Source organism: Psittacula echo (genome assembly GCF_963264785.1).
Source record: "Psittacula echo genome assembly, chromosome: 12".
In the NCBI taxonomy this organism is placed as follows: Eukaryota; Metazoa; Chordata; class Aves; order Psittaciformes; family Psittacidae; genus Psittacula; species Psittacula echo.
Genome location: NC_137747.1, coordinates 1,059,328 through 1,073,554, shown reverse-complemented (window position 1 = coordinate 1,073,554; position 14,227 = coordinate 1,059,328). Strand labels below are relative to the sequence as shown.

The 14,227-nt window shown below is 43.2% G+C and overlaps 1 protein-coding gene across 1 annotated transcript in view; it reads right to left on the bottom strand.

The window, feature by feature from the left end:
* Positions 1-220: 220 nt before the first annotated feature.
* The window catches only part of BMP7 (bone morphogenetic protein 7), a gene marked incomplete at its 5' end in the record, with an annotated part of 44,947 nt that continues 30,940 nt past the window's right edge, over positions 221-14,227 (bottom strand). The window contains 5 exons of the mRNA XM_080628023.1: positions 221-876; positions 2,098-2,208; positions 2,815-2,891; positions 4,545-4,742; positions 9,706-9,854. Of these exons, the coding sequence (XP_080484149.1) occupies positions 727-876; positions 2,098-2,208; positions 2,815-2,891; positions 4,545-4,742; positions 9,706-9,854 (685 nt within the window). The 3' untranslated portion in view covers positions 221-726. The remainder of the gene's footprint in view (positions 877-2,097; positions 2,209-2,814; positions 2,892-4,544; positions 4,743-9,705; positions 9,855-14,227) is intronic.

Here is a 14,227-nt window from a genome sequence, read left to right as displayed (position 1 = left end):
ACAAAAAGAAAAGTATACCCCAAAAGTCTCACTCTTTGGAATTATTTTGTTCAGTTCTTTTGATTGCCAATTAGAAAATTGTCTCTTTTTTTCTTAGACTGATCTGGCTTTGAATTTGCATCAATCCAGATACAGCTTTTGCTGCTATAGTTTAGAATTGGCAGTTGCATGTAATTAGTCTTTTGTTTTGCTTATGAAATTGAAGCAAACAGAGGGATGGAATTAATAATTCTCTAACAAAATACCTGTTCACTCCAGGTATATTTTGTTCACTTATTTTATTGCAAACTGTGTTACAGGAACTACACACGCTTATTAGTCACAGCACATTCTCACCTTGGATAGATTATTGTGTTTTAACTTACAATCAACACTGGTTGAGTTTGCAATCTTCAGAAAGACTCATTTGCAGAAGTATGTCTTGCAGGAGCCAATTTTGTAGGCAGATTTGGTTTTAAATGGTTTCTCTGGCTTGTTTCAGTTTACAAGCTCATTGTCTGTAATAAACTCAAACAAAATGTGTTCAAATGCCACTTAAGATCCAGAAACCGTTCCATTGTCTGAACTTTCAGAAGCCTGGTCCTAAAAACTGTTTGGGATTTTTATAAACCCATTGCTGGAGTGCTAACCTTTTCCCCTCCCCCACACAGCCATACGAAACCACTCTTTACAAATAACTTTTTTTTTTCCTTTTTTTTCCTGTTTTTCTTTTTCTTTCCTACAAATCTAATGACAGCCACAGGCTCGTACCACCATGTTCCTGTATTTTTTTAAGATAACATTGGAGCTGTCATCGAAATAGAGCACGGAGATAGCATTGAGTTGTGTAGGAGCACAGCAGGGTTTCGGCACAGTCTCTGGGTTTATAAAGTGAACCTGGGGAAAGAAAGTAGAGACACATTAAGATTTACTTTTCCCCTCTCCTCCCTTATGGTTCTCTTTCCCAGGCATCCTTCTGTGTCCCACGCACTCACTCAGACATGTTTTGAACACCTGGGTTTGTGTACAAACATCTCGAGATGTCCCCTGCGTGTCGGGAGGCTGACGCACGCACCCAAGTCAGATCTAGCTGGAAATCTTTTAGTGGGGCAGGTTTTCATTAGAGAATTCCAATTTGTCAGAGCTCTGCAGAACTGTACCAGTTCCGATAAACTCTGCAGGACACACAGATGAGGCTCTGGGACAAATCCCATCAGCCCCAGGCAGGGGTCCCTGTGGCTGGGGACAAGGGCTCTGGGTGCCCTGTGCTCCTTGCTGTGGGATCTCTGAGGAGAGGCGAGGGGGGAAGCAAATAAAACCACTCTACCATACATACAGATATTTCTTCTTTTGGGAAACCAGAAGCATCTACATTTCCTATTACTTTTTGCAGTGTTGTCCTTAGATAAGCACAGGACATGGGGTGTAGATGAGAAGGTGCAATGAGCCTCCTTGTGCCCTGCAGATGTGTGCCGGGCACCCAAGGGGAGGGTGTCCAGTCTGATCAGCTGGGGGTGCTGCACAGCCAGAGTACTTGGGACCAGCGTGTATCTTGTGGCCCAGAGCTGTGGTGCGCTGGCTTTGGTGACACAGCTGCGGCTGGGTGACCCCCCTGAGCACAGGCGCTGTGACATGAGATCACACGAGCTCGGGGCTCCCATCTGGACATCCTTGCACAATTTCATAAAACAAATACACCCACAGAGCAGCTGGGCTGTGTAATTTTGGGATTCACTGACCCCTTCTTCCATGTGTCCCCAAATCCACTTTTGGCAGCAGCATTCAGTGGATCCTTACAGAGTTTTTCCAAGAGATGCTCACAGTAGGTCTCGCATCCTCCTCTTCCCATGCAGTGGGACTATACCATTAAGATGTCTATCATAGGGCCCTTTTAAACTAGAGAGAGCACGTCAATGCTTGCAGCAAAGATGGTAATTCCTAGCCAACTATTAATTCAGGCCACTTGGCTAGACATGTTAAGCCAAATGCTGCAGGCATCAGCAAGCTAATGCAGACCTTCCTTCTCTTGGCAGCTTACAGATTTCTTTTGTTTATAAACTCATTTCTGAGTAGCACCTATCAGATGTAACTCTGCACTAAGAGCTACAGTGCACCTACCAGTGTCTGTACAATGGCATGATTTGTAGCATTCATGTATGAATTCAGCGGGAAAGCACATTCTCCTTCACAGTAATACGCAGCATAGCCCTCCGGAGCGATGATCCAGTCCTTGGTGCAATTGAAGATGTTAGATTGTGAAGGCAGAAGTAGTGTGCAGTGAAACAAGAAGTAAAACAGCACATACACCTATCAGCTCATACATCTACATACAGTTACAGTGACTGGCAAAATAAAAGCCTGGTACATTGGCCTTTCAAAAAAAGCAGGTGCTTTTCCCGGAGGGATGTATCCCACTTAGCAAATGTGTCCACAGAGCAGCTAAACTTCAGGATTTAGTTGCTTATCCACTCAGCAGTGTCCTGGCTGACCACATGGATCACTTCACTCATCACTGAAGTGCAGGTACAGGCTTTCAGAAACTAAAATGTCTTTAACCAGGTCTAATAGAACTGCTAGGTTAAACTGAAGGGTCCTATGTGTGTTCAGCACTGACAGAGGAACTTCAGGGCCACAGTTTCTCAAAAGGACTGAAGTGTGTTGAGCTTCCAGCCAGTCTCACTCTAAATATTAGTATACCCTAACTTTGCAGAAGCACTTCTTAAGCATGCTGAAGGCAATGCACCATTTCTTCCCTCAGGGCTGGAGCTCACTATTGCAGCTCTAACTGATGTGCGAAGGCACCCAGCTCCCACCCCGATCACACACAGTCCTTACCTGCCACCCTAGGTCCCTGAAGCTGACGTAGAGCTCGTGTTTCTTGCAGGCTTGTCGCTGGTCACTGCTGCTGTTCTCTGTTTGGGGAGAATGGGTGGCTGTGAGCCTGGGCTGCCCCAGCACCCACAGCCCTCAGCAGAGCCCTAGCACAGAGTGAGGCACCACTGCTCGGCTGATGCACTTGTGGCTTGCTTCTTTCTTTAGCGGGTTTTTTGGGGTTTTTTTTTTTTTGCCTTTTTTTCCTTTCTGGGCTTTCTCTGACCTCATAGTAGCAAACAGCAGCTGACTATTGCCTACTGTATAAATGGAGAACCTATGAAAGGAGCGATAGCAAAAGGCACCCTTTACCTATTTCCTAAATTCCTGTCATTGAATCACCTGTGTTACTGGTGATAGTTGCACCTTCAGGCCTACAAAAGCAACATGACATTAAGATAACGTGGAGTTTCTTCTTCTGTCCAGTGCAGCTGGATCCAGATTACAGACTTCTCTAAATGGGTGACAGTACTGAAACCAAAGACTAAAGCATGGGTCTGAGTCATGGATCTGAACAACCATGACCATTGTGTGGACATGTAGCTGGAGATTCAAGTAGAAGCACTGGAAATGCTTCTTCCACTCTTCTTGTTGGAAGCTAACTCAATGTGGGGTCCCCAAGCTGGAAGCAGCACACTGGTCATGGGACTTTTTAACCTACTTGTAGAAATCAGGAAGTCTTTTGTCCACTTTAAAAACTGTATTGATACAGAAAATGGGTGATAAAAATGCATGCCTAAACTTCAGACCATCTATGCTGGGGGAACCGCAAGACCCAGAGTTTGGAAATGTAAGCGATGGAAAACTGGTTTAAGAAACTCCTGGATTTCAGGTGAGAGGTGCAGAACAACAGACACCTGGGCAGGTCAGAGAAGGGTTACCTATTGCCAGGGCTGCAGGAAAACACGGTTAGTTCTAGGACGGGAATGGCCTGATTAAATATAGGGAAGCCGCAACAAAACTGATGGGAGAGAGTTCTCCTGTAGCCTTGCAGGTAACCACAAGCAACCCAAGGCAAAGGTGAGTCACACAAGATGATACTGTGCCCTGTGTTGTCCTTTTCCTTCCACCTCTTGCAAGCTCTCCTTCCATTCCGTGAAGCACTTGGAGGAATAGAGCTGGACCCCCTCAGCAGCACTAGCCCTGTGCTGTGGTTCCTGCTGGGAAGGTCACCAAAGGGCCCATTATTCTGAGGTATCTCATAATTAAGCCACATTTCTATTTCAAATGCCTGATGGAGTTTTCTTCCATATTAGGATTCCCCTCAGAATAGCTGCAGTTATCCTGAGCAACCAATGGGGCTTCCTCTTCATGCAAAAGTTTTGGGGCTATTAAACGTTTTGGAGGCTAAACTTAAAATCACCAACTCCGAAAATCTACAGCATTTTGATTCAGATCCACTGAAATACCTTATTTTAATCACCTACTCATTGCTTTAGTGCAATTATCTTACATTTCAGAATGAGAATCTATTTCATGTGAGAGAAAAGGAGATTTTCTGGTTAGGTGCCTTTATAAAATGACTGGGTTAGGAAACCCCTCAGTTTAACATTGTTTCAAAGAAATATTATTTTTCTAAGTTTTTTGTAATAATCCATAATCCAAGTAGTTTCAAACCTGCAGCTGAACACTAGCAGTAGACCAGAGAGATAACAAATAGATTATTATAACAGAGATAAAAACCCGTGCTGTACCTGCAATGTTTGACACCCGGAAAGCTTCCTGGTTCTTTGGTGGTTTTGATCGATTCTGGCTCCTTTGCTTCCCTCCTGTGGAGCGAATACTGCGGAGATGGACCTCAGTGGCTTTGAAGAAGGCTACCGTGAACGGCTGCTTGTTCTGCGGGCCATGCCTTCCAATAAGACCCGCCAGTTTGGGATTGATGCTTTGCCCTTAATAACAGAATGGAGAGATAAGAGAGCCTGCAGTAACTTTTCATTTTGAGCAGAGGTAGTAAGGGTAGCAAGGAGAAGAGCTGCTGTCTGGTTGGTAAAGGTGATTCTCAGACAAGTGTCAATCCACAGAGGGCCTGGACTTGATCGGCAAAGCTGCTTCTGACAAAAGCAGCCGAGCGCAGCTAACTTCATTTTATATCTCCATGTAAAAGTTACACAAAATAGTCCTACATATAATTATTTTACCCTAAATCCACTTAGCATTAACTTTTCCTGCATTCTTTAGAGGGGTTTCTTTAAGTTCACCAACCTATAATTTGAAGTGATTCTATAAAAGGAGCCATAAACTCAGCCCATAGGAACACTAAATTCCCACTGGAAGGTTATTAACTTAAAATAAAAATGCCTCATATAAAAGGTTGACAGAGCTCCAGATACACTGTGGCTGAGAGAAACAAATACTTCAGACATTTAGAGACATTTTACTTATTGCTGTATCTCAGCACCACTGTATCCGATAATTGTGTTGCAGAGCTATTGATTGCTATTCATGCTTCCATCATCCTGGACTTTTAAAGTAATTTGAATTTTGGTAAAATATGATTAGGTGGTTTATCTGCAGAATGAAATCAATTCTTTACAAAAACTGCAAGGAGGGGGGGGATGGCAGTGGGAAACTCAGTATTTCTCTCTGTTGCCTCCAAAGGATGCCTGGGTGCTGTTGTGAAATGCAGGGGTGATATCCAGAATCATCCTGTTCCAAGCTACTGAGTACTGCTGCTAAGTCAAAGTTATGTTAATGGCTTTTGTGATCCTTTTGCTGAGAACAGAGCTGGGCCTTGTCAGCCATAAAACAAATATGCCAAAGGAGAGCTGGTTCTTTCCTTAGAATCATAGAATAGTTAGGGTTGGAAAGGACCTTAAGATCATCCAGTTCCAATCCCCCTGCCATGGGCAGGGACACCTCACACTAAACCATGCCACCCAAGGCAATGTCCAACCTGGCCTTGAACACTGCCAGGGATGGAGCATTCACAACTTCCCTGGGCAACCCATTCCAGTGCCTCACCACCCTTACAGTAAAGGACTTCTTTCTTATATCAAGAACTTCTTCCTTATATCAAAAAAATTATTCCTTATTTCCTAGAGAAGCCTTGAAAGGCAGCCTGGCCAGGGAAAGCAGGTGAGGGGCTCTACAGATTCCTGATAAAAAAAAGTCCTTATTTTACCAGTTTCTCACTACTATGTGAAAAGAAGCTGATAACCTGCAATATTTCTAAGTGCAATTCTGTAACTGCTGGTTTTAAGATGAGTAAATGCCAAGGCTTATTTATAAAGTAGTGTCTTTATGGGAGTATTTCCATCTTCCCTCTTGTATACGGTCAAAAGATTGGTAAGTGTGACAGACCCAGAAAAAGGGGGCTGGGGTCAAAGCCCAAGGCCAAGAAATGAACTGGCCTTGGCTGAAGTCCTTTCTACAAGTGTGCAGCCCAGTGAGCAAGTCCCAAGCTGCAGCATATGGGGCGTGTGGAGAGGACTGTCTCAAGAGGTGTTTTAATGGGAGCTTGGCAGCAGGACAAGTGCCTGGCATGGCCAGACCTTGCAAACTAGATAAAGCAAAACTAATCTCAGGACAGGGCACCAGTTAAGCTTGGGCAAAACCAGCTCATGTAAAAACCCATGTAGGTAGATTTATATGTGGACATGTATCAACAGCTTCTGCTTAAGCTGCTTTCCGGAAGCTTGTTCAAACAGTTTTCATTTTAAACATTGGAGGCGGAGCCCACAAAGTGCTTAAGCAAGTAGCTGATGCTAAATATGTAAGTAGTTCCACTTGTGCTCAGGCTTTGCCAGATCGAAGCCTTATTTCCTGAGAAGAAGCTCAGCTGCAGGAGTTATTGCTCACTGAGTGCTGCTCCTCAGGCTTTTTCTTGCCCCTTTGAAGAAGCCCTTCTGCTTCCCAAAGCTGTTTAAACTAGTGAGTACATCTATGGCTGTGGTTTTTCTAGTGTAACTGATTTTACCTTTACCATGCCTCTAGGGAGTAGAGCAGCAGTATGGAGTGAGGGGACCTGACTTCACACTGATATGTTTAATGAATTTGCATTAGTGCAGTGATAAGTAGCATCTGACCAATTAATTCCTTGTGTAGCATCAACATGTCATGCTCAGGACCAGTATGGTGGCAGTGTAATGCTCTGTATGCAAAGTAGCACATTTCTTTTTAATAAAGATGGGGGAAATCCACTTTAACTTTCCTATACATCCAGAAAGCAAGGTTAAACACAAAGACGTGTGTAGTCACCATGAGACAATGATAAACTTCTCCCAAAACAACTAAAGATGTACTCTTGAACCAGAGGGCACAGCTTTATCTGCTTTTATGAAGCTGCTTTTTTAATACTGTCAAACATAAGATCTTAAGTAACAAACTAAGTGGACTTCAGCAGGCAGGGGCTGGTCCTGAGTGCTGGGCTCAGAGCTCACTGAAGGTGACTGTCCTTTTGCTTGCTGCTTGAGTTGATCCCCATTTTCTAAGAGTAAACAAATACCCTTTGATTCCAGCCTAGTTCTACTTGTTGATAGACTCAGTTGGCACGATTATAAAGAAATACAACAATCAGTTAATTTATTTTGTATAATTTCATCTGGACAGTGCTTGCAATGTCAAAATTTTTCTTAAATAGATTGTATTGGCTCTGTGATTACAGATCTCTGTAATGACAGACACAAAGAAAAGTTGGGGTGTTTTTTTTATCTAATTCACTTCAAGCTCTGGGGATTGCCCAAGTGTACAGCGCTGCATCAAAATCCTGCTGTGTCTGCAGCATGTGATTTTCATATGCAGTCCAGGTGTAAAGGCAGCTCTCTTCTTGGACACACAGTTGGTCTAAATCCAAAGGGAAACTTGGGGAGCAAGGAAGAACATGTCCTTGCCATTCAAAAATAGGAAGAAAATTTCACGTGTATGATAGAGAAACGTGAATGCAAAGGTATGCTGCCAAGGGACTTGGTTACAGAAGACAAGCACACAATTGGGTCTTGTATCTCTCTATTTACCTTTTAAACACTGCAGCTGGCTTTTCTAACTTTAATGGCAGGCTGATTAAAGTATTTTGTTAATTTGCTTTGAGAAAGCAGCAAGTTACTTTTCAAAGGGTTGAAATCACATACAAGCTCAGCTAGATTTCTCAGGAGTGCAGTAAAAATAATCAGATTCCTAATTTTCATTGAGTCAAATAACAGATGAGACTGAACCTGGGAGTTTATGTCTTTGAAAGCGTTCTCTGTGATAGATCTGGCTGTATGCTTTTAAGGGTCCACTTCTAATTGCTCCAGGAGAGCAGCCAGAGTTACTGTAAGTGTATGCAAAGTTGCAGCATTTCCTTGGATGCAGGATCCTGAAAAGTCTCTATAGAAATCTGTAACAGATTCATAAATCAGCTGCCTTCCTCCTTAATGCTGAAAAACAGGATTACTTTTGCTGTAAGATCACTAGGCGAGGATGGGGGAAGACAGAGTGATAAGGCTTTATCGACAGAAAAGTGTGAGTGTGATACTGTAGTGTATCCATGGTGGTTGGAGATACTAAACCTACTTTCGGCTATCATGTCGGCTCTGCGCTTGGGTCTTGATGGCTTCCCTATATATGAACCACAGCTGAGCAAATGTGCCATGATCATGGACACAACTTCTGTACTTCCAAGTATTTCATTTAGGAGGCAAGCTAGAAACTAAAAATAAGGACAAGTGTTTGAAAACAGGTTAAGTTTGTCTTGGCTGTTAACTTGCTTTACTGTTTTAAGAGTTAATCTTAACTTGCAAATCAGGTTGAATTTGAATCTTTGAACAAAGATGGCAAAAAGCATCTGTCATTGGGGTGGGAACTAGCAACTCGCATGGTGAAGCTCCTGCTTTGTGTCTGTGTTTGGGTTTCTGCATTTGCTGATCACTCAGAAAGGGCAGGTTAAACCAAACCCTGCACACTTCTCAGCATGCAGGTCTCACATAAGTAAAATCACCCTTTCATGTAAATGGACACGGTAGGTAGCCTGTTTCAAAACTGCTTTGCACGGTCCTTATGCAAAATACCACATCCTGGAAAAGTTCAGAGTGTTGCATAAAACCCAACAGCATTGATGAATATCTGGAGAATAGAAATATGTCCTTAGATAACTACATCTGGAGTATATACAATAGTTTTGAGCTGGGTTTTGCTTAATCTCCCCTGTAGGGCAGCCAGGCAGTTTCAGATGGTCTCAGGTCCTGCGAAACCCCAGAAGATCCAGGCTAACTTGGTTTCCTTATACAAGCCTCCAAGTGAGCATTTTAACTTTAAGACAAACATGACTTTTTAGTTAAGACCTGGTTAGCAGAATTCCCTGCTAATTCTAAACATATCCTTTCTGGAGATGTTTCAGAGCCAGACCTTCCCAACCAATCCCACACCTCACAGGTTTTTACCATAAACACTCTGCAGACCCTGGAGTCTCGACCAGACGTGACTTTACTAGTCCTTTCTACTGCAAAGGAAATTAAAATGGTTCCTAGCTGTTTTCTGAATTTAAAAGAACTTTTGTGCCAATTAACACCAGCCTTTTACACCTTGGTTGTCTTTCTGCACATATCAAAGCTTATTCCTCTCTCCTCCACTGGACTGCACTACTTGCAAATTAGCAGAGTATTATGTACCTTGACAAGGAGGTGTGCACGGCTAATACTGAAATGACTGCAGGCAGCTTACCAGTCTGTTACAACATTTGAGTACATCCTTCATCTGAAATTTGTTTATGCATTATTTTGTTATAATTACTATCTCCATTTTAGGCAAGTTCACGAAGCACATGTTCAATAAATTTTATTCAAAGGAAGGAGTATTGAACGTTTAAGGCTTCCCCTGGCTGGGAATTGTGTACCTGAAACAGAGACTCACTGCTTGATGTTGATGTGTGACACTCACCATCGATGCCTTCCACAGATAGCTGCAGGCCAAGGTTGTGTTGGGGATTCACCACCCAGTGATTACTGGTTGCAGTAATGTCAAACACCAGCCACCCTTCTTCTGCAGCCCAGATTGTCCGAGAATCGAGCAGAAACAAATCTGAATCCCTGAAAAACAACAGTGTAATTCCCAGTTACCCTTACTTTCCTCTGGAGAGTCTATAGGCATCCACAAACATGCTTTAAGCCTTCTGGCAATAGGCAGATTCCACCAGAGCTGGCACATTTTCCCATCTTATCACCTTCAGATGAAGCACTTCTCTTCCCTTCAAAAAAGGGAGGATGAGTTGAAGCAGAGTTGAGGTGGTTTTGGGTTACTCTGCTGTTACAGTTAACCTTAGAGCTGCTGACGCAACTTCAGAACAAGCGCTTGCCAAGCACAGCTTCTCAAAATTATTGTTTGCATATGCAAACTTGGTAATTGGGCAGACAATGCTGCTCATTATCCTTTCCACACATCATTTCCTGACTTTTACGCATAATTGTAGCATTGGTGCAAGCCAGCTGGAACACTAGAGTGCATATATTAACATATGTAATGGTTTTTTTAATGTGTTCATCTGAGGTTACAGATAATGGATTGAGACAATAACCCTCTGCGCAGTCATAGGTCTGTGTTACTTTGGGTGGCAATTTTCTTTCAATTCATTGCTGCATGTTTTTGAAAGGCCGCTGACGAGTTATTCTGGTTGAAGAACTAATACCAGAAAATGAGAACGATCCAAAATAAGAGAGGATTTCATGCGCTTGAAAAGGGTGATATTAGTCTGGATTTACCAAACACCGCCTGGCAGAGTTCTGTAAAATGAAAATCTGAGAAAGCACAGATTCTGCAAAGGAAGGAAACTTCCTGTATCAGAAATTAAGAAAGACCTAGAACTTGGATGAAAAAATTGGATACTGGTGCAGTTGCTGTATAAAAAAATGACTTTACAAGAAGAACAAAGAAACACGGTGGAAGTGTCTAGACAAGTCCCGTAAGAGCTGCTTTTGTACTGACAGCGCACAAACATGATAACTTGTTTAAGTGTAATTATATCCTTTTGAATGAAGAACTCTCCTTGGAAAGCCCTTTAATCATGTCCTCAAAGCTTAAAGAAGGCCTTATTAATTTTATCACTATTGATTTGTCAGTGCAAATAGATAGATTTAACTTAGTTTACACAATGCCTCTTGTTTGCACGAAATATCAAGTAACCAAAAATGAATGTGAGAAGTGCTGTCAGCACAGAGGCTTTTGTCTTGTAGCTTTTAGTGATTCTCTGCCCTGCGAGATACCAAGAAATTAAAGGCCTTTGTCCCACACAACTGACTCAAAACAGAAATGGAGTTTTATTGCAGTGTTTTTTACTATCTAGCTTCCCTTTCAACCTTAGTGGCCCGAAGCATGTAAGAGATGATGTCCTTCCTCCATGAACTAATAGATGCCACTGCCTCTGGCTTTGCAATGGCTTACACGAAATTAAACTTCTGAAATCAGAAGCACATGGTGAGCACATCACCCATGGTGCATTAAGAGAAGGATTCTGCCGTCTCCTCACCAATGCACCATACCTATGGATGACACACAGCTGGATATGTAGATAGAGCAAATGCTGCTGAGGGTGCAGTTAGTGTTGCATGTGGCAGCCTGTGGGAAAGCACTGGTTTTCTGTCAGCTGTTTCACAAATTGGAGGCAAGGTCTGATGCTTGCAAGAGATGTCTTGCAGGTACAGGGTTATAATGATTGTGATTCCTCCCTTCATCCAGCATGTCTCTGCCATGGAGGAAGGCATGGGAGGAAACGGAGCTTTGCTTTCTTTTTAAGCAGAGTTTGGGTTTGTGGAAGAAGCCGTACATCAGAATTGAATGTGCTGCAACTCTTTCTTGTGTATGGGGAGCATTTCAGTAGATGTTTGGGCAGCTGAAGTGGGTGGCTCAGGAAGGGGCTGTGGAGCAGCAATGGAGATGTTCAACCCATCTGCTGCCTGGAGCTCAGTCAGCTTTGCTGGGTGCACCTAGGACAGCTGAGGACAGATAACCCCCTCCCTCCACACAGACATCAGCTACAAGAACATAGGATGCTTGAACTCTAAGCAGGGGACGAATTTCCTGGGGTTTCATCCCCACCCAGAAGCAATGGCCCTGTTCCCACAGTGCATGACATAGCCGCGTGGACACCTCCCATCCTTCCCTGTTTACAACACGCTGAACAAAACGCATCCCAGAGGAGCCAGGGACGAGGGAGTAGTACGGATTGGCCCGTTCCAATGGCTGAGTACAAGTTTCCAGAAGTAAAGGGTTTTTATATTCGCATACTGCATCATTTAAGCATGGCCCCTGACTGGAACTCATGATTCACACAAGGTTTAGTTCATAGGGACTTGGCTCGCTTAGATTTTCTCTCTTGTAGTTTGCAGGTTGAAGATAATAGCAATAATGATAACTTTATTTTTTTGGTTTTAGCTACTGCTCAAATGCAGCATTATTACTCAGAAAAACCAGCCTTTAAGCTTCCCATGCTGACATGATGCAATCAGGGTAACCAGACAACATCAGGCATCAAGTACCAGGGTGAGTCAGTCTGGCAAATTGTATAATGCGTTTGTTTTCCTGTAGTTACAGCAATGTGCAAACAATAGGCCTGGAGGGGAAGCTCGAAGTGAGAGAGATCAAAGGGACCCACTAAAGTGAAATGTCCTTCCCACACACACTTGGAACATTTGGACCCAAAAAGCCACATGTCACATGCTCTCTGGAGAAGTTCAAGCACTCCTGGATTAGCATTTTCCACTCTGGCTCACCAGCAGTGGCCAGGAATAGGACGCAGAACCTGACTGGAGCCGCAAGCAGAGGTTCCTGAGATTGTGGTGCCTGTTCCGATGAAAAGAAACTTCTTGTTCTTTTAAAAAGAACAACCTCTCCTTAAGTGAAATGCTCTCCTCTCCAAAGACTTCTGGCAAACAATGTTAAATCACTAGCTAATAGACAGCAAGCCCTTTAGACATCATTGTTAGACAAGACAGAAATGGCAGAGAAATGTTAACTCTGCTTAGACTTCAAATGTGTTCTGAGAGTGTCCATCTAATAACTTGTCATCTGGGATAGTGCAAGCAAAGTCTAATGTGGCTGGTTTGGGTTTTAGCTTTGAGATAAAGATCTGAGCACAAAGGAAGGAGGTTTCTAGTGCTCATCACACTCACTGGTCCCTTACCTAACAACTGTGTGCATATTTAGAACGTTCTTGAAGGGACTCAGTAATGGCTCTGCAACCAGGAGGCAGAAAAGCCCTTTGGTTCCTTGGCCGTGCATTCAGTCCCTTCATTTGAGAACTTCAGAGCACATGAGGAACTATACTGAACCGCCTACCAGACCAAGAGATAGCAAAACACACATGATCCGCATTTTACAGAATATTAAGCTGGGACATGGAAATTTTAATGTTGAGATTAGAGTTACATAAATTATGAAGTCTGGATCCAGACCACATGTATGTTTTGTTGAGACCACATCAGAATGGCTCAGTGCTCAAAGTACCCACATCAGCAGGAGTGTCAAAGCTTTTAGCAATAAGAAAAGCTCAGGGCTTTCAGCTCAGTTTTCTAAGGCATCAGGCTATCAGTGGAGCCTAAGATGAGGACAGGAGGTTAGCACTTGTCTACCAATAGCTCTGGTAAGTGTCTGGCACTGGATACCAGAAAGGAGAATCACCCCCACTAGAAAGGCATCCCAAAAACTTGTCTACAGGTCATGTAACAGCTGTGTGGTCTGTGAATCTGCCTTAGAGAACTCATTTTCTAGACTCCAGGGTGAGTAAGAAGAACTGCAGTGAGGGTGCTTGTGGATGATGCATGTGAGATTGTGTCTGGAGTTATGGAAGTGGAAGGGCTCAAGCTACTAAAAGGGCCATGGAGGGCTGATGGCATGAGTGAAGCAAGAAAAGGAATCACAGGTGACCAGTGGAAGAGAGAAAGACTGGAATGTGGGGATGAATGGAGAAATAAGGGGAAACAAAATGCAGAAAAGGCAAGTAAAAGTACCCTGAAAGGAAACAGTGAGGAAGAGAGTTACCATACTGCAATGTGATTAATTCTAAAGTAAGAGAAAGGATGAACAACCATGAAGCATGAGCTCTTTGCTTTTTACTGGGGTATTTTTTTCAGCCTCTAGGATATACTTTATTTTGAAGCCATAAACACTAGAAACCTCTCTAAAAATAAGCGCAGCATCTCCCCTATCAGCTGCCTTGACAAGTTGGGGCACGAGGAAGATCATGGAAGAGAGACTTGGTGGAAATACAAGTTGGCAATTCTTCAGTAGCAAGAGAGAACAGGAGATGAAACTCTGCACTTATAAACCTATGAGCTCTACACTGTCCTAGAGTAGTCTTCTTACTGAACAGCCCCTACTTTTGCATCTGTGTTCTTCACTCACTTCCCCATCCCCCTCATCGGCTCTGTTATTTCAAGCTGCTGTTTGACAAGTGGTAGTAAACACTAAC